Source organism: Oryzias latipes, chromosome 3 (assembly GCF_002234675.1).
Source record: "Oryzias latipes chromosome 3, ASM223467v1".
Lineage (NCBI taxonomy): Eukaryota > Metazoa > Chordata > Actinopteri > Beloniformes > Adrianichthyidae > Oryzias > Oryzias latipes.
In genome coordinates this window covers 23,595,058-23,615,625 of record NC_019861.2, presented here as the reverse complement: position 1 = coordinate 23,615,625, position 20,568 = coordinate 23,595,058, and the positions used below count along the sequence as shown (strand labels likewise).

General features: G+C 37.0%; 1 protein-coding gene across 2 annotated transcripts in view; it reads left to right on the top strand.

Moving 5' to 3' along the window:
• csmd1 (CUB and Sushi multiple domains 1) overlaps positions 1-20,568 on the top strand; it is a 416,037-nt gene that overhangs the window by 383,551 nt on the left and 11,918 nt on the right. For both annotated transcript variants that reach the window (XM_023953530.1, XM_023953531.1), the window contains 11 exons: positions 3,555-3,731; positions 4,272-4,457; positions 13,685-13,858; positions 13,978-14,044; positions 14,715-14,821; positions 15,115-15,188; positions 15,829-15,940; positions 16,072-16,251; positions 16,558-16,620; positions 17,250-17,411; positions 18,914-19,026. In XM_023953530.1, coding sequence (XP_023809298.1) covers positions 3,555-3,731; positions 4,272-4,457; positions 13,685-13,858; positions 13,978-14,044; positions 14,715-14,821; positions 15,115-15,188; positions 15,829-15,940; positions 16,072-16,251; positions 16,558-16,620; positions 17,250-17,411; positions 18,914-19,026 — 1,415 coding nt within the window. The remainder of the gene's footprint in view (positions 1-3,554; positions 3,732-4,271; positions 4,458-13,684; positions 13,859-13,977; positions 14,045-14,714; positions 14,822-15,114; positions 15,189-15,828; positions 15,941-16,071; positions 16,252-16,557; positions 16,621-17,249; positions 17,412-18,913; positions 19,027-20,568) is intronic.

The window sequence follows — 20,568 nt, the reverse complement described above, 5'->3', positions numbered from 1 at the left end:
TGTGATTAGTGTAGCCTCTAAAGTTAAAATTTGATATTTTCTTTGGTCTTAAAGTCCCACTCTGATCATCTTTTGATCTATTTTACGGCTATTCCCAGTGGTCGTTTTTATGATAATGCTGCTTGTAGGTAAATAGGACATAGTTTCTGCAGAGTGGCAATAGTTCATTAGACATTGGCCTCTGTGAGTCTTTGGGACTGTTGGCAAGATGTAAGCTCATCCCTACCTTCCGACACTCATCTGTTTACATTCTCTCCCACTAGCTAACAGCCCCTCACAACCCCAACACAATATAAATCTTACAACAAAAATGATGAGCAGCATTGAAACTACCCAGCTGTACAGTTTTGAAGCAGGTCCCACCTCGGACGAGGAAAACAAAGGTGCACACGGATCTATTTCTCCACCTAGCGGATGCATCGGGCTTGTGGCCTGCTGATTGTAGCTTCTATGTCAAAACTTTTCAACAGAATTTTTGCATCTGCTCCTGATTCACAATGATTTGAATAACAAAATGATCAGAAATGAAATTTAAATGATAATTTTCTTTTTATATGTCCATCATGAGAAAAATCCCACACGAACATGTTAAAAAATTATGATTTTCATCAGAGTGGATCTTTAAGCTGTTTAGTATTGTTCAATAGAATTAATAAAGCAGCTTTCAAAACATCTTGCAGGCTTCCCACGAGTTGTTTATTGCATACTAAGTATTGCTTCAGGACAATCTACCAATTGTATATGCTGCACATTCCACATATCTGACAAGCCATAAAATTAAGTACCGTAAACCTCCATTTTAAATTGTTTTTATCTCTTGTAAATTAAAATTAATTAATATCAGTTTGTTTTGTTTTCACTCATATGCTGCAACTAAAGATTTCAGAGCGGCAAAACTTCAATCAAACATTTATAGAGCCTCATATTTAAAGCTGGTGTCTTGCTGTTTACCAAATGAGTGTGATTCAACAGAAGATGTTGCATAATGTAAGAGGATTGTGAAATTGGCAGTTTAAAAAAAAAGAAAGAAAAGAGAGAGAGATGAAAAATTTGTATGCCAACTTTTATGTCAGCTTGGCCCAGATGGAAAGAACTGCAGTGTCACTTTTAACTGACTGAGCTGGATTATCTGCACCACCCTGCTGATAAAGTGCATCCTATTTAGCTCCAGTTTCAGAGACTCTTTAAGCCAAAAGGAAGTTAAAGAAAATAAAGTGGGTCCCCTCAATGCTGGACTGCTGCCTGCATTTTCCTTCCTAATGCCCCTCCAAGATTTCCAAACTGAGTCAAAGACTTAAAGCTAAGCAAAGAAAATTCCTGTGCAGGTAATGGAATCATCTAAAGGCTCATGGGAATGCAACTGCATTCACATTAAGGGTGTTAAAACTTAAATTAGGTCAATGCAGCATATTCTGTTAACAAAGAAGTATAAAAGCAGTTTGTGAGAAACAGTTTACACCCAGATGATCAGAAAATGATCATCTTTATGTATAGGTGTGATCAAAGCAAGTTTTATTATTACTATTATTTTTTTATTTTTTGTTTTTTCTGGTGTGAAGGGTTTTGAATGTGTTAATGACTTACTACAATAAACATTGTGTTTTTGATGGTTTTAACATGTTCTTGTAGCATTTTCCTCATGATGGAGGACACATAAAGAAAATTAAGCTTAAATCTACATTTCTGAATATTTCTTTACTCAAGTCATTATGAATAAACACCAGGCGAAGAAATGGAAAAATGGAAAAAGCCTATAGCTGTAGTATAGGTGCTACAATCAGCGGGGCACAAGCTCCCTGCCCCGCTCCATTCCGATGTTGGGGTGGATAGCTCCAATGTTGCTCACCATTTTTGTTGCACCGCTAAGGTTAGCTTGGGGAGGTGTGAGGTACTATAAACTAGCGGTGGAAAACGACACATTTTGTGTGGGGTTTTTTTGGGCCAATATTTGAAAGACCACTGGAAACGCTTTGACAATAAACCGCATTAATAAGATGATTAGATGATTAGGGTGGGACTTTAACACAAAACCTGAAAAAACAATCTTATAGAATTACAGGTGGCATTTTGGAAAATGTAAAGTCTTCTTCAATTAACTTAGATTTCATCATTCATCAACTGTTATGCACAAGGGAAACACGATTTAAACAATAGGCATTTATCCCATTGGATTTTGACTCATACACATTTGTAATAGCTTTTTTTCATTCTGCTTCGAAGTTCAGCACACCTTCAAAGTCCAGCATTTAAGCCCGCTTTGTAAAATACAGCCGCACCAAAACACACATCCCCAGAGTTGCATCCGTTGACTTTTTCAAAGTGTCTCTTTGTATAATGCACATTATTTATTTCTGTCCACAGTTGTTTTTCATTAGGCTAATAGTAGTTAAAAGCTGATTCAGAAAGGGTGCAACATCTATCATTGAGACATAAACACAAAGAAATCCATACATACTTCCAGACGGATACACACATCCACAGACTGCTGCTAAAACACATACCCTAACACTCTGAGATGGAGGCCGCAAGATGCACTGTTGGACTAGGCTTTTAAGGGTTTTAGGTAATGAATCTCATCAGTATATGTTTGATTGTTAAGGTCTGTCAGCTGCCATGATCCTATTAGTGAAATGTGCCGTGGTTGGTTGCTAATTAATGTGCTAATTAATGTGATGTGCCAGCAAACTAAAGATCGATGGATCACTGATTCAGACCTTTCCACTCTGCATTTAAGTACCCTCCTCTGACTATTATGTTTTGCAATTTATCACGCTAGTAATGACCAAAAGCAGAGAAAGATTTTGACGTCTCCAAAAGACTGTTTTAATTGGAAATAATGGCACACATAGTTTAGTAAACTTTAAAAACGATGACATTAGAACTATGTAACTTTAACATAATGGATGTTAACTTGAGGAAAAAACTCCAGTTTGCATGAAGTGGCTGCTTCCACGCCAAGCTCAGAGCCAAGTTGGATTCAGTTTTATGCATTTTTTTGTGCTCTCAGCACTGAGACTAGCTTGTTTTGAGGAAAACTTTTATGGAAGATTGTCTACAAGTACTAACTGCAACAAATAAAGAGTTCTCCAGCTTTGCTGCATGCCCAGTGCCTCGTCTGTTGATGCTCCTTTCTGTGCTTGTAAAAATAACTATTCTTTAGGGAGATTCAGTCTCATTTTCCAACATAATGCAAAACTGGCCAGTGGTCCTTAGTGCATTTTAAAGCTTTACTCAGAGAAGCTCAGTGATAGTCTTATGTGACTTGCACATATGCAGTAGGCTACACTGTGTATCTGCAGCTTCCTGTTAGCCTTTAGCACACAGCTGTAACCCACTAAATCTTGCAGTCAGTGCTGGGAATCAGTCCAACAACCTTTAGTGATTAATTAGCCTTGCTACCTTGAGGACTTTTTTACTGTATTTCCTGCTGACTAGTAATAATCTCATTATCACATCCCACACCTGATTAGCTGTGAGTGACAGCAAAGTGGTATTTCTAACCCTGATATTATCACTGGCTAATCAACGCTGATTGGTATTTTCTCAATCCTCAGCTGTATCCTGCGGTAACCCTGGAACCCCAGCACATGGCAGAATCGTCCTCAATGATGGCATCACATTTGGCAACTCAGTGGCTTACGCATGCTTGGAGGGCTTCAAAACATCAGGCCTTACCACGAGACATTGCACAACAAATGGGACATGGACAGGTCAACCCCCAGACTGCACTGGTACGATGGCTTCTGTGTGATTATTCTATACTATTGGTTTAAGCAGTGGAAGGTCTGATCTGTATTTAAAAAGAAAAGATGTTCACTCAGCCATTGTAAAACAGGGTTTAAAATGTAAGTATTGACAGACACCCACTCCCTATGAACTGTTTAGCATGTTAAGAGATGAGCAAACTTAAATATGCCATATATTGCATTGTTATAAGCTGCTAAAATAAAGGATAAAAGAAGGGGAAGGAACAGGTCAGAAGCAAAGCAGGAGATGGCATGGAGGTTAACTTCTGAAGCTCCAGCCTGGTATTCTGATTATCTCTTTCTAACAGGATTAAGAGGTTAATAAAGATTGTCTGTGAGAAGGTTGTGTTGGACCTCTGATCATGTACAAGCATTTTCCCATTATTATAGAGAGCAAGACAAGTGAACCTGTACTTCTGAGTAAAAAGAACTGATAACATGCCCCACGACTGTGGTCTCCTATGTAGACTACTACAGCTTGAAAAATGCCTGGCTTACTCACAAAGTTTTACTGTCTTCTTTCAGTCATCAGTTGTGGAGACCCTGGACCCATAGCTAACGGAATCTATCTGGGAAATGACTTTACCTTTAACCACACAGTGGTTTACCGCTGTAATCCAGGTCACCTAATGGAACCGTCTGGACCTGGAAGCGATGTTATACGCTGCAGTAAAGAGGGAACTTGGAATCAAACAAAGCCTAGCTGTAAAGGTAAAAAGATAATGAACATTGCATGTATCTGCCTCGACAGGAAGTCAAAAGACTTTTCAAGAATAGGGTTTTTGGTTATCCAGAGAAGGATTCGACCATATTTTCCTATTCAAACATGAAATGTACAGAAGCAGACACTTTTGTCAGATGCAGTCTGCCTGTTAGTTTGCAAAGTGGTGCCTGGGTAAAGTACACACGGTGGCAGGGCATGATGCAAAAAGCATGGTCTGCTGCGCATCAAGGGCAGGAAATCTGACATATGTATAATATCAGCACTACATGTTCTATTTTGAGATGTTAAAAGTATTGTCAGAGGAGTGGAAAAAGTAAACAAGCAAGCTGAAAGGAGTTAGCTCCATAGCAAGAGCCATTATATAGATACACCATCATTTACAGTCAATCCTCACTGCACTTTTCATATTTGGGTTCATTCAGTCATTTAAATTGTTACCAGATAGCTAACTACACAAACTCTGTATCTGTATCAAAGATAAACTTTTGCTTCCTCGCATGACACCCCATAAAAAAGTTACATAAAGAGCCTGTGGTGCACATGTCAAAGCAACTGCTAAGTTCAAGGTTTTCTTAATGCTAAAATTGACTGGATTACATCTTCTGGAGACTGGTATGAATTTAATGCCTTGGAAGAAAAAAATAAAAAAAATTACATGGGTTTATTCTCCAATAGAAAAGTACACTATGGAAAATGTAATATTCCAGGTGGCATGTTGTCATAATTCTTGCTATTAGTAACTTTTCTGAAGATTAGTTTTAAAGAGCCACCTGAAAGTCACGAAAAATAGATTTTTTTTTTTTCCACGGGATTCAAATGATCATTTTAAGTAACGGAAATAATTAAAATAATTGTCTAAATACTGAGAAATGGTTAAAGTCTTTTCAAAAACAAAAAAAAAGAGACAGAGGATATATCAAGCTTAAATAGGAGCTGTTTTTCATAAGAGATCTTAAATTACAATAATTGGAGTTTGCTAGAATGTGTGCAATCTCTACTTATTTTGGGGCTACCCAACCCTGGTCGTAAAGATCCACCACCCTGCCTGTTTTCCAGCTCTTCTTGCTGCTGATTTTATGCATAAAGCATTAGTCACAACTGCCCTTACGGGTAGATACGGGTGTCTGCAGGCAAAAATTGGGAAAATATCAAGCTCTGAAATTGCTCGGCGAGCCCAAAGAGCAAAAGTGTTCATGGAAAGTTGTTTTTTTTACCGCTGTGCTGCTGGCGATATGGTGTGGCAAACACGTACACCACCACACAAAAGTAAGTAAGGGTGAAGTAGGTGAGATGCTGGCATGTTGCACAGATTTTTGATTTTTTCATTCCAGTTTTTTTTTCAATCCTGCGAACTGCCCAAGTAGCCCTTTAATGCTATTCTAGGGATAAGTGCGGGCTCCTTTTGTGCAGCCTGAATGTTAGGAAAACAAAGAAACTAGACAATCAGAGTAAAGTTTGTGTGGGCATCCTACAGGTCCCTACGTATCAACTGCACACCCCATACGTGCAGCATCCGCGTACCATCAGTAGGGAGCTTGTGCACACACTAAGCAACTAGATTGCAGTGTAAGGACCCTGTAAAAAAACCATCACCTGTATGTCAAAAGTGAGTGTACCCTACATTATCTGTACAAATACTTCACGATAGACACTTACCACACACACACAACAACAACACGTTCCATTTTCATGACATCCCTTGAGGTGGCCGTACGAGCCTCAGCACCCGTACGGGTTCAGTGCATGTGACAAAGACTTAAGTTGTGTTCAGTGATCAGAATTGTCTAGTTAACTGCAAGGAGGGAGTGGAACACTGGAAAATAGGCAGCATGGAATAAGGTCGGGTCGCCCGACTGACTGAAGCAAACCAACAAAACAAAAAAAAACAGTGAAAGATAATATTAGGATTAGTACAGATGTTCCTTTTTTGCCATTGAGATAGATATAATCATCATTGCTTGTTTGAGAACTTTTTAATCTGAAAATGCCTTCTTCTTGATGAGAAAATGAGCAGGTCTAAAGTTAAAATTACTTTAATACATTTATAAAGAAAATCTGGGTGTGAATATCCACTTTTTTGAAAACGTGCTACGAATACAGCCTTTAAGTATGAAAATAGACACATAAGGCAGAACATAAAGACTTTTTCTACAAAAGTGATGCACATCACTTTTTGAGTGTCATGCAAGGCACTAAAGGATATTAAGAGGAAAATAGGGTTTACACCATGCCAGCTTTTGGTGGGAATAGTCAAGAATATTGAATTTACATAGACTGGGCAGCACAAATTTCCGACATTATAACGTTTTGATTTCATTGAGGGTCTCTTCTAAAAGGGCAGTATATAATATCGTAGTTCAATCTAAAAGAAAGATCAAATTAACTTTATAAAGAATTACATCCATATAATCTGCATTTGATTACTAAAAGGATGCTGTTGTAAATGCACAAGATAATTAAAGCTAAAGGTGGGGCTATACAGGAGTAGTGTTAATTAAAATTAAGCAACAGTGTTCATGGTAGGTTGGACCAGGTAATTAGTGGTTTATTTGCAGGTTAGATTAAATGCCTCACTTGGCTGGATTGCCTAACAGCAAGAAAGGTCTTACTTCCAAATACTGAGCACCTTTTGGGAAAACCATCACAAACCTATGAGCTGTACTAGTTAGAAAAGGGGGTTGGAATCTTAACTGTGTTGACTAGGCCTGCACAATATACCGCAAATTTATCGTTATCGCAATATCAAGCTGTCCAACATGCATATCGCATAAGACAGCAAATTTGCAATAAATGGTTACCTTAGATGTGGCCAAACAATCTTATGGCAGCTTGAAGTGTTTAATGGATTGAAAGAATCCCTTTCTGCATTTGACCAATCAGATGGACCCCTTCACGTTGATAACTAATCGGATGGCGCCCTATTATGTTGCATGTTCGCCTCCTATGTCAACAAGGATCATTTGTAGTATAATTTTTAAGCTGTTGTAATGGAATGGGAATAATATTTTTGATTATATCGTTATCGCAATATTAATTAATAATATCGCACATCGCGAGTTTTCTTCATATCGTGCAGCCCTAGTGTTGACCTATGAAGTTTTAAACACCCAGTGATTAATATTCCTCACACATCAGTTTCCTCTGAGTAAAATCTTACTGAGTTCCTGCCTGGCAATTCCACCATTTTGTAGCGATTCAATAAGAGCTCAAACAAATTTCATGGAAATGTTGATGGTAGTGCAGTGATTGGATAGTTGGATGTCACATCCCAAAGCAAATCACTAATAAAAAGACTGGAAAGTGTCCTTTTACTTGCTTTAGCACTCACTTTTGTACTAATAACACTTGTTGCACTTCTTTTGGGCACGCAAAATGGTCTGTAAAAACAAAACTTTGTTGTGTGTGTAAAGTTTACAAGATTACATGGGATTTTTGTGGCACACTAATGAACGACCTTGGGAGTATTTCAGACAGGCAACTCGAGCAGTGCGTTTAGCTGGTAACTCCTCCCTGCAGGTGGTTCAGTCTAATCAACTCACCTGTCCAGTGTCCTACTTAAGTTCCAGGTGTGAGGTCCAATCCCTCTTCATTCATTTCCGCGAGCTCTGCTTTCATCACCTCACCCTCCTCCCCGGCTTTCACCTGTGAGCTTCGTTAGTAGTAGTTTAATACCCTAAGTTTTCTATGGAGATCTTTGTTTTATGAATCTGAACAGAGCCTTATGCCAAACTAAAAGAAATATGAAATAAATCTTCTTTACTGCATGAGTTGTCTGACTGAAATGTCCTTATAGTGTGAACATAGAGGACTGCTAACAGATATGCACAAAAATTTCATCTCGTAAAAGTTCTGCCCCTGTGACCTGATATGGGACGTCTACATTAAAGACAAATTACACAAGATATGTGGCAACTATAGTGTGTTTTTGTCTTTAAAATTTCATGTGCACAGAAACATTTTGTTTCAAAAGCATAGACATTTTCCCTGAGCAAAGCGATATTTAGATAAATAATAAGAATAGTAACTGGAACAAAAACTAAGTTATGCTTTCATTTGGTACAAAACTAACTTAGCTGTTTTAATAAAATAGCAAATGACAACAGATCAGAATGGAATGATCTGGCAATTTTTGTTATAGTTCTTTAAATTTTAATTTAGGATTGATTTACCAAAAAAAGATATTGCTCTCTTTATTGAGGCAACATAAGAAAGTAAAAAGTCCTATAAAAGCCTGTAATTTATAATTCACATTTCGATACTCAAGAACAGTAAAAGGAAACAATTCCTGAGATCTTCCCTGCTGTCTCTTCTCACAAACGGAAAATCTCCTGCTGGTTCCTTTAGCTGCTGAAGCTTTGAACTGAGATGAAGAAAGGGATAAAGAGGCTACTGAGAAGGAAAGAAAGAAAGATGCAGAGAGGGAAAGCAGGGGGTGTAAAAGATGCTGGAAGTGATTGAGAATCACACACGCAGGCAACAAATTGAAAAGTGGAATTTGTAATTATGAAGACAAAAATAAGAGTACCTGAGTTTTTTTTTTCTTTTTCTTGTGCAAGTCCCTTTTCAACTCTAACAACTTGCCTTTTAAACAGAAAGGTTTTTTTCCCAGCTTCTCAGGGTGCAGGTCAAAACCTTTATGACCTCTCTCACATTTTCTCAGTGTATATTATATATACATAGAGAAAGAGAGAGAGAGAAAGAGCGCACCACACAGCAACCATAACACAATAGATTAAGACAGGAAAAAAGGAAACGGGGGGAGGGGAAAGCAGGTGACTGAACAGGGGAGCAGGGGAATAAAGTGATGAGCCATCAGTGGGGAAAGACGGAAAAAGTAAAAGGAAAGCAAGTAAGAGAGGAAGCAAATGATGGAAAAAACATGAAGGGAAAAATCAATATCTGCACACAACCCTGTAAATGCACAGCAAGAACAAGGGATTAAGGCCATAAAATGTGTTTTTAGCTCAACTGTGTCAAAAGAAAAGATATGGTTAAAACAGAACAAGGAATGGGATGGTGTGGCAGTCATGCTGTGAGAGGGTGACCAAGCAACCCAGATTTAGGATGGATGGAAGTTAGGAAAGATGAACCATGAAGTCTGCCAGCATAAAAGAGGTAAGGGGACCTATGTGTAGGATGTGGGAAGAAGGAAATCATGTCAGACCGGTAACGGTGACAGGAAGAGCAAAGGTGTGCAAGCAAACTAGAGTAAGAGTTCCCATTCTTCCTGTGGGTTGTGCATCCTATTCAGATCAAATACAACAAGGGAAGGAAACAAAAGAGCTCAGAAGCCTTCAATTACAGACACAAGTGATCTCTGGGCTTCAGAGACCATCAGAAATACTGCTCTGGAATATTAACAGCTGTTTTTCCATTTCCAGACAGCCGGGGTTTGTCTCATAACTACAAGTTGTATTTTATGAAGAAGGAAACAGTCATACGATGATTAATTTGAATCCCTGTTAGCTGCTGGCCAGCCACTAGCTATTGTTCCTGGAGTCACAAAGCAATAAAATGATGAACTGCATGCTTTATGAACCTGGCTCTGACTTGGAAGTTTTTTAAATTTTATTTTTATTTTGTAGAATCGACAAAAACATAATGCATCGCACAGCTAAAAATGAACTTTAGTACAAGATGAAACCATTTTTATTCTTTGCAGTCATAAGTTGAGGCTCTTTCAGGCTGATGTCTGAGACCAGACCTCTCTTGTTAACTAATTAGTTAAAGGAAGGATAGAAAGGAAAGGAATAAGCTAGTCCTTAATCTCACGGTTGTTTGGTTCATCATGAAAAACATCAAATTAATTATTTTTCTTCTAAAATGTAAGGTTTCTCTTTTTTGGCTCTTTAAGGAGTATTCGAAAGTTTAAACAATTTTGGTGGATTTTCTTAAATAATGCAATCTTAAAATACTTTTGAAATATGTTTTACAAAGAGAATAAATTACAAGCCTTCAATTAGACCTGCGTATTCAATCGATGGATTTAAAAAGCCATTTCCTTTTTATCTCCACTTTCCCATTTTTCCTTTCTGCAGGTTTAAATCCTGTGTGCGACTGGATTTGTTTCTGGATCATATTTCCAATTAACATTTGTGCGACATTTGTGAGCTGTGAAAACCAGACTTAGCAAATCCTGTCAACCTCTTGAATGGCACCAGTTACTGGTTCGATAGTCACAAATGACTTGGCAGGTTTCATGAAGAAAACAGAGAAAACAAAGCAACGCGACCTTGTTTTTGATAAAAACATCACTTTCTGTATTGTGCCATTGCTCTTTAGAACTGTAAAGAAAAGTGACACCTTTGAATTTTAAAAAAGACACGAGGCAGCATCTGGAGAAGCACGTTCCTCATCACTTACATTTTGCTGATTGTGTTGACAATAATTCTACTAATTTGCTGAGATTGCTGCAGGGGAGATCTTCAGTTGAAGGATGGCTTGCGGTTCTTAATTCATTAGGTTGAGCTTATAGTTTGCCAGATGAAAGTAAACATTCAACTCTTTAATTATAAGGATACCCCCTCAGCATTTCCAACTTTTACTTTTTCTCTGAAACGAAATGCTGAAATTTACAACAGGCTCATGTTATGTCAGTATAGTTAGTTAAATAGCCGTTCAAGAGATGAAAGGCAGGTAAAACCACATGACCAGTTTGCAATAGTGGATGTTAAAATGTTTGTGTTTTTTCTGCTATCACTGTGTTTTGGCCAAGTACATCATTATAGACTCCTAGCCCTTCTGAATATGAGCAGAACAGTTATACAAAACGTCTAAAGTCTGATGGCTATGAAACTAATTAATGTTATTCTAAAGCCGAAAATTCCCGTTGATCAAAAGACTACAACCCTTTCCAAGAGCAATTTTTAACTGAAATGTAAAATAAAAACATGAGTTGTCGAGGGTATCTAACTACAGAGGTTCAGCTGAGATTTACAACAAAAATGAAAGTATTTTTTTTTATTTCTGTTGTAAAGTTAGACCATTTAACATTGGCATAAATGAGGACTGACATGATTGCAAAAAAAGGTGTCTTGCAGTTTCATGATTAATCAGCACACACCTCAGTCATGATTCTAACCAGTTAAAGCGCTGGTTTGTTCAACTTAAAAGTCCAAAGTGTCACATAAAACCTAAAAAGAAAAGGGACCATGTTGAGCAAATTTATGCCTTGGTCACAACTGCCATTGTAGGTGGATATGGGCTGTCTGCTGGTGAAATATGACCAAACCTGTACGGGACAAGCATTATTTTCTATATGCATGCTGTAGGGGGTCAGTTCTTTTTTTTTTTTTTCTCTCTTAGTTTACACACCTTATAATGACCATAGTGTGGCGTAAGGGCACAGTACGCCAATCTCACCCGTATGTCATAAGTGCGAGAAACTTACGTTAGCCTTACAGACACTTCATGAAACCACACGTACAACAATGGATAAGTACCATTTTTATGACGTCCCTGGGGTGGCCATATGAAGCTGAAGGGAACTGAAAGACACACTTGCAGTCCTGTTAAGATGCGGCCGTTCCTGTCTCGGAAACCTCCATGTGCCCACTTAACCCCTGGGATGAGTGCACGTGACTAAGGCTTTGGGTGCGAATAGGGTTTGAAAATGCTGACAATACAATGAGATGAGGAAAGGAAATCGTGTAAGTGATCTTGTAAATGAGATGAGGCATTAACAATGAAATATGAAACATACCTTTTACTTTCAGTTAGTCCATATTTTAAATATCTTGCAAAAAATAGAAAATAGAGGAATTACACTGTTGTTGACCAGCAAAATGTAAAAACTGTGATTGGCATTTAAAGGAACTATTCACACACTGATGTTCACGTCCTCTAATGACCTCAAAGAACATCAAGAAAATGAGACAATTACAGTATCTGAGAAACTGATAACTTTTAGAGACAACTAATATTTCAAGTCATTGTTTGGTCTTGGCATCATTAGCTGCATTAAGGTTGGAAGCTCCTTTCCATTTAGATAATGCAATTGTGTTTTACCTTATTTTAAGGTTAGAAGTTCACCGCTTTTCTACTTTTATTTATGAAAAGTATTTGTTGCAGAAAAACATTCTCTCTTTTGACATGTTCATATATTTGTTTTATGTACAAACATGGTTCTGTGCTTGACTTCCATATGTTCTGAACATGTTGTTTCCATGCTTGAGTATGTCTGATTGCATATTTGCGTCTGCTCGGCGCTCTGTGTGCCCGTGTGCACTGAATGTAATCATGCCACAGTGAACGGAGCATTACACCATCTGACTCCTAGTTAGATGAGAAGAGCGCTGGCTTAAATGGATGTTTGAGGCCCTGCAGATGGTTATCATTATCTTATGGAGATAGTTACATGCACGCAGCAATGTTTATCATGTTTGGAAGTTATCTGCCCAGGCATCCATGCACATTAAGTGCACTGCAAGTAAGAGCGCACATTCGGCAGCATCATTATACATAAACAGTAAGCTGTCAAATGATCACAGATTACATTCTCTGTGTGTAGCAGATGTCTCTTTAATCCATATTAATATGATTTTAACTGGTATTCGTTTTGATTTCAGTGTTGTGCAGAAGCATCAAAAATACATTTTTCAAACACACAGGGTTTGGGCTTTTTCTGAGCGAAACAAACAGTTATTCCACAAACTGATCTGAAATGAAGAATTATCAAAATATTAAATTATAAAATTAGATTTGGCTGGTTTGATCTAGGTAAAAATGTATAAAAGTAAAGACGTATAGTAAATTCTCCTTTTTTTATTTTATTTTAGTTTATTTTTTTGCAAAATCGATATGATATTGTCCATAAGTCAAAGCTTAATCTCTAATAAAGGAAAAGGATGTTGTTAAGAATGTTATGTTTCACATTTGCATTCATTTTAAAGTCTCATCCTGCAAAGCCTTAAATCAGCATCTTATTCAAAATGATTTTAAAGCTAAAAAAATCAAAACACACTGAAACATTCAAAGCAAGTCAACAGCCTGTTTGTGAAGGTTGATCCATACCAGAAAGAGTTGATTTGTATCAATGCTTGAACCCATTCTTGTGGAGTGGACAGTAAATCTATAATTTCAAGGAAAGCAAAGACAGCATGTAAAAAAACAAATATACTCCAACAAGATCAAATGCAGACTTGTAACGCACATACTTTTTTTTTTGTTTGCGTTTGTTGACAATGTGTTTTTGAAATCCCTCTGGTTAATTCAGTGATCCAGTGTGGACCTCCACCTCAAGTGCTTTATGGAAAAGTGGAAGGCAGTGATCTTTCGTGGGGATCCAGCGTTAGCTACAACTGTTTTCATGGTTATCAGTTGTCCATTCCGGCTGTTTTAACCTGCGAGGGGAACGGAACATGGACGGGAGAGGTTCCCCAATGTTTGCGTAAGTTAGCACCCCGCTGTGAATGTTGTTAACAGCAAAACATTGAAGGTCAGAGAATGAGCAATAATTATTTTTTTCAAATAAGTAAAGCTTTTGTTTTTGTTTTTTGCCTTTAACAGCTGTCTTTTGTGGGGATCCTGGATCTCCTGGAGGAGGATACAGAGAGGGCAACATATTTTCATACCGGTTAGTATTTACAATAATTTATATTGTTTGTTTTTTGACTGTTTTAATATTTACTCAGTTTTGTATTTATTTGTGTGCTTTTTAGATTTTTTTGGTTTATATTTTATATAAATATTTGTATGTTGTGCTCGTAAAAGAAAAAAAAAACGTTAATGCCTGTTTTAAAGTAGCTTAGAAAAAGTTGCTGGTTTAGGTTTTCCCCAGCGTTGAAGACTCAAAACAAGCCCATGCAGAAGGCAGATGGTGGATAAAATGCAATTTTAATAACTTGAAAAAACAAAGCAGAGACACCAAAGAATAACTCACAGAATCCAAACAAAAATAATTCAGAAAAAGTAACCAAAGTGAAAAAAACTAAGAATGATGAAGCAAAGAACAGCAACACACACCAAAACCTAAAAGAATTGAAGACCAAGATACACAAAACTTTTTGGTAAATCTCAAAAAAAGACTTTTGAAATCGAGGCCAGTCTGGATGTCAGTAAGTAACATTGCAAGAACAATATTGATTCTGTGGTTGGAAACAACAACATAACAATGTTGGTAAATTGATGACAACAGTTACAGAAAAAAGTCCAAGCTGTTAACCCCTATTTCAGATAAAGGGATTTTTTTTTTACAAGTGTATTAACACAGAAGCTCTCATTTCTATGCGTGTGCGTGTGTGCAGGTCAGAGGTGAGGTTTTATTGTCATGCGCCCCACGTTCTGGTCGGCTCTGCCTCCAGGCTGTGTCAAGCAGATGGGATCTGGAGTGGAGAACAACCAGCGTGTATCGGTAATTTGAAAAAGAGAAAACTACACATAGTCTTCTATGAAAAACTTCTATTTTCTGTCATGATACGTCATTGTTTCTAGGAGGGGAGGATAAACCACTATACTGCTATAGAGTAACTCAGTTTTTATATGACATACAAAGTAAAAATGAGTCTTTAATAAGAGATTGCAATGTTTGTGTATTTGAAATGTATGTATTATGTAGTGATCTGTGTAAGCACATAAATTCTTGAAGGACATTTGACTGATGGTTAAAAATAGGCATACACTAAATGTGATCATGTGTGTGGGTAGACCCAGCCTTCAACAGCTGCCGTGATCCAGGAACTCCGGCCTATGGCATTCCAGTCGTGGCCCAGGGCTTTCAGGTGAGGAAACAGCAACTGACCGTGAATTCTCTTTACAAAACAATCCTAGAAAGATCAGGAAAATCTGCATAAACCATTTCTGTTTCATCATGCCATTCAGTCTTCTGCACTAAGCATGCAATTAGCTCTGTAGAGGAACTACCTCCTCCTTAAACTAAAGTATACAGATAAATCGTCAGCAGAACCATCCTTTTATTTTTCTTTACTAGGATACGGTTACTTTTTGATACACAACTACCTTTATATACATAAAACACCACATCAACCCCCGTGAATGCTTGTGAACTGGACTGTTTATAAAGGATTGAAAGAAAGATGAGGGATTAGGTGGTGATATAATCCAACACTTTCCTCACTTTTTACTCACCTGAAATTTACAAATTAAATAATATTAATAATTTACAAGGAAAAAAAACACAGAAGGTTTTATTGCTACATAAAACAAACTACTAGACACTTTCAGATGGACACATAGGTGTTTTAGAGGCGTTGTCATGACTTAAACAGTAGTTCAGTGGTGGTCTCCAGTGCTTTCTTCAATAGCCACATTACTAGAAGTCTGAGGTGATAAAGAAATTGTTTAACTTCACAACTTAAAAAACAAAAACAAATTTCTGGTTCATTTTTTATCAATATTTAGGTTGGCAGCAAGATTTCCTTTAAGTGCCGCAAGAATTACCACATACTTGGTTCAACAACAAGAACGTGCCTAGAAAACCTGACCTGGAGTGGAACTCAACCAGAGTGCGTGGGTGAGTATTCTATGACTAACTAATATTTCTCCATGTCATGGTCTTATGCCACTGCCTTTTTTCTTTTTTTTAATATAAAAGTCCGTGTAGTTAACATATATTTACATATGTGTTCTTTTATCTTCCATCAGCCCATTCATGCAGACAACCCGAGACCCCTACTAATGTAGACGTGCGATCCATGGATCTGCCTACTTTGGGGTATACTTTGTTATACACCTGTCAGGAAGGCTTTTATCTGTCTGGGGGGTCAGAGCACAGGACCTGCAAAAGTGATGGAAGATGGTCAGGGAAGCCACCACTCTGTAAAGGTATGGAGATACAATCTCAAAAATGCAAAGGTTTAATCTCCTTCAGGCCTATGATAACTATAAGTAATATTTTTATAACACACACTCATGGCCCTGTCTATTTTCAGATAAGGATGGCGTGATGAATGAAAATGAAATGATTCAGTACTATATACTGCAGGAAAATATGTGGCAAATAGGATTTGAGACCACATGCTAATCTCCCTACTTTAATAAATCTGTCCCTATACACACATCAGTCACTGGTTTTTGTCATTTAAATACGAGATAGTCTTAACTAAACTTTATTTACAATTTCTGTTTCAGTTGGTGTGAAAGTAAATCCCAAAGGAAGAGGAGAGTCGGATGTCCAGAAGAACAAGATCCGTGGTGTGTAAAATAAACACCAATTAATGAGCTGCATTAAACATATAAATTAATTAATATTAATCATGGATAATCTATTCAGATTGCAGATTTATTTTGTATTAGTTTATGTCCTTGACATGAAATGTTCCAGTGGGTGTAGATTGCACAAATTCATGTGTGTAACAAACTTTTATGTGATGATAAAAAAAAAACTGCACTCTGTGCAAAGTGTATAAAGGCTCATAAGAAATATAATAAAACATGAAATAGGTTTAGGGGAAATTTAGTAAAAAACCTTCTAAGTTTGATGAAGGATTTTACGATTTTTTTTTAAGGCATCCATTTACAAGGCACTCGTAATAAGAGGGACAGTTTGTTCAATAAATCTCAGAATATTTCTTTGTGGAAATGTTCTGCTTTTAAGTGAAACTGTAAATAAAAACATGTGGATGCCGCTGGAGTAAATTGACTGTGAGACAACTCAAATGAATGCCTATGCTATCTATAGTTGTTATCTGTCAACTTTTTTCAACTTTTGTAATGTTCTAGGAAATGATTGTTGGTTACTTTTAAACCCATGATGGTTTGACTTTAACAGCGTTTTTTTTTTAATTCTCTGCTAATCATGTTTTATTTTTGTTTGTTTATAGTTCCAGTGGACGTCTTCTCTCCAAACTCTGAATGGAGTGGCTTCTATGAGTATTTAGGGAAGAGACAAGCCACAACATTTTCAGTTTCTGGATTTAATACTACCAGTGGCAGAGTTAATGTCACGTTACTGGAAAGCAGCGGAGTTTCAATCAGATTGTCAGGTAAAAAAGATTAAATAAAATAATCGTACAATTTATTAGCCACCCTAAATGAGCTGACTTATTTGGCTGTATTATTCTAATAACATTTTTTTTCTAAATTCTAAAATCAAGCCCAAATTCATACATATTCCCAATGCTTCACACTCTTTAAAACCAGTCCAGACCCTACTCTTGTATATACTTATCGCATACAATATTTTGTTTGCAAACTTATCCTCTAATCTGGAGAAAATGTTGTATTTGGACCTAACTTTTATATAAAAAGGTAAAAACTTAGGTGAAAGTTCTACTAGCTGTCACCCATTTGAGTGGGGGAAGTTAGTTTGAAAGGAGAGCAGGAACATCCATACCTAGGAACCATTTGATGGTTGAACCCCAGCCTCACCCCAGTCCAACCCTAAATGTCCATCATTTGTCATTTCTACTGATATTATCTGAAAAGTCACTCAATGAGATGTAAAAACATTATTTAAAACATATAAATAAAATATAATAAAACATTATTAGTATTTTCTGTTAAGAATCTAGACCAAACTGTAACTATAAACTATACAAGCTACAATTTGCCAAATTCTTTGTAAATATTTGTGATTGATTTATTCAGCTAAAAGGAAATAACCAAGTAGTAAAACAATCTTTGAGGTATTTTAGATGAATCCAATTTTGTGTCCACCACAGGGTGTCCATCAAAGAGTGAAGATAGTCTATCCAGCCTCAGCTCACCATGATGCACATAATAACCTCTACTGAAAATGAATCTTAGTGCTGGGTCGTAAAAACATCCAGGGCTTTGGGGCTCTAAGGCTGAAGAATGCAGGTGTAAACTGTTTCTATAATGCAGTACTGACGCTTTGCTTTTAGAAGCACCTACTAGAACGCAGAAAGAAACAAGATTTATGCCTGTCGAGAAAACCTTTTTTTTTAATAGTAATTTACTCAATAGGGGCACGTTATCCATCAGAACTAAATTACTGCCAGATTACGAAGAACATCAAATTGTTTTAAAACAGTAAAAAGATATGAAAGTGGTACGGGTGGAAGTTATTACGATTTAGTTTAATCGGTCTGATATTAACTTATATCACAACCTCATCCAGAATCCGAGTGCACATGGCATTTGGAGTATCTAGGCTATGTTATTGGCTTCAACCTAAAAGAAAAAAATGAAAATGGCACAGTGTCAAATTAGATATTTAAAATAAAAAAAAAAGGTTTCTTCTGTTTTAAGAGTCTGACTTTATATGTAGACTGTTTTACTATATATCCACTTTCTATATTCAGAAACGGCTGTTTTTGAACTATCCACCTTCTCCCTATTTATTAGTTATAAATCATCAAGGTCTCTCAGAGTTTCTGGCATTAAAAGCCATGCTTAGCCCCAGCATCTGTCTCTATGTAAGTGCCAGGACAAATTAAGTTAATTTGTTGGTAAATTATGTTGGGTTCAGATACTGATTCAAGAGTACGGACTAATGCTTCATGCTCTGTCTCTGTCTTTCAAGGCTCCTACAAGTCAGAGGAAAACCAGCTACTGCTGAAGGTCTATCAAGTGAAGGGACCAACAGAGCATTATTACAGCAAGTTCAAAAACGACAACTGGGCAATGGACGGATATGTAAGAAAAAGCTCGTCATCAATCATACCACAGTTTTCAGATATGTTTACATCAGCAGTTAAGATGTTACTACTAATGAAAATAATACATTATATTTGAAAAATTTTAAACGTTTTTTTTAATTTTTTAAATTAATAAATTCATTGATAATGCGCTTTATAATCTCGTGAGGAGAATACGATGTATTGCTGTCCAAAATTGTACCCCAAAAGTTCAGCTAAATCTTGAACCTTTTAGCATTGAGCTAATATTATGATCCCTTCTCACACGCATTGTTTTAATGGCAGGTGTGCCCAATTTAGGTTAGTAGATTTGCCAAGATAATTAAAAAATGGCATCTCAAGAAAAGCTTTTTAAGTATTCCACTGTTAATCTAATGTAAGATGGCTTCTTGTCCAATTCTACCTGTCATCACTAATGGTTTCTGCCCAGTCGAAACACACTGACAGATATTTCTGTGACTAAAAACTGTTAAAAAAGTGAAAGGTCTCACTATGAATTTGGCATACTTTCAGACACATCGCTGCCTACAGTGTACAGGATACTAAAACAAAATCAGTAGTTGATGCTTAAAAAAAGCACAGAATCTCTCTGTTATATAACTGTTAAGTTTTCCAAGCACTTCACAGACAACTTGTTCCAGCAATCTTGAAAAACAATTGTATTGCGGATTTGTGCTGTCACAGCTTTCCGTCTCGAAGCCTAATCCCTTTCTGACTCCATGTTGTTTAAATCAGTGCACAGCGGGGCCACATTATCTGCAGCAGAGGTTTTTTTTTTTTTTTTCTTACTGTTGCTCAGAATAGTTGTCTTGTAATTTTGGCTCTTTTTGGGGTTTTTGGGTGGCTTTAACACTGTCAGGCTCTATATTCTATTAATGCCTTTTGTATTGAAAAAGCAAGTGGATTAATGTATAATTTTATCAATAGAAAGATCTACAAATATCAATAATTATGTATGTTTCCTTTTTAATATCAGTCTATTTTGGCCCTTAGTTATTAAGTGTAATCAAAGTTCTCACCTCTGTAATGTAAGGGCACTGTTTTTAGCCTCCACATTTCTGTTTTTGTGGACTCTAAAAGGGAAATGCATTGGTATGCAGTCTGAGAAAATACATTTGTCAGTCGTAACACAATCACTTGCACTTTTATTTGTGAAAATGACTTTTGTGCAGTGCTGCGCCTTTCAGTGAAGACATAAAATGACATTGACTTGTAACCGTCCAAAATCACACGTTACTGGTTTCTCTTGAGTGAGAAAGTGTCTGTCTGTCATTCTGGCAGCCGCTAATGATTGAAGGTGGCTCCTTGCCACTATGAGGTTGCCCAGGCATGCAGCTGGGACTCCGGAAAGTTAATGTTCTCACCAATACATTGTTTGAGCATGTAGCTCTCCGTGGGCCTTAAACCTGAGCACAGTTATTGCTGAGCTATTGCTTATTTGTAGGAACTGAAAGGGATTTGTGTGTGCAGGGTGGTAACAGACGTGGAACAAAGTAGAAAAGAGGGAAAAAAAATAATCAAGCTCTGAACAGTGTCTGTA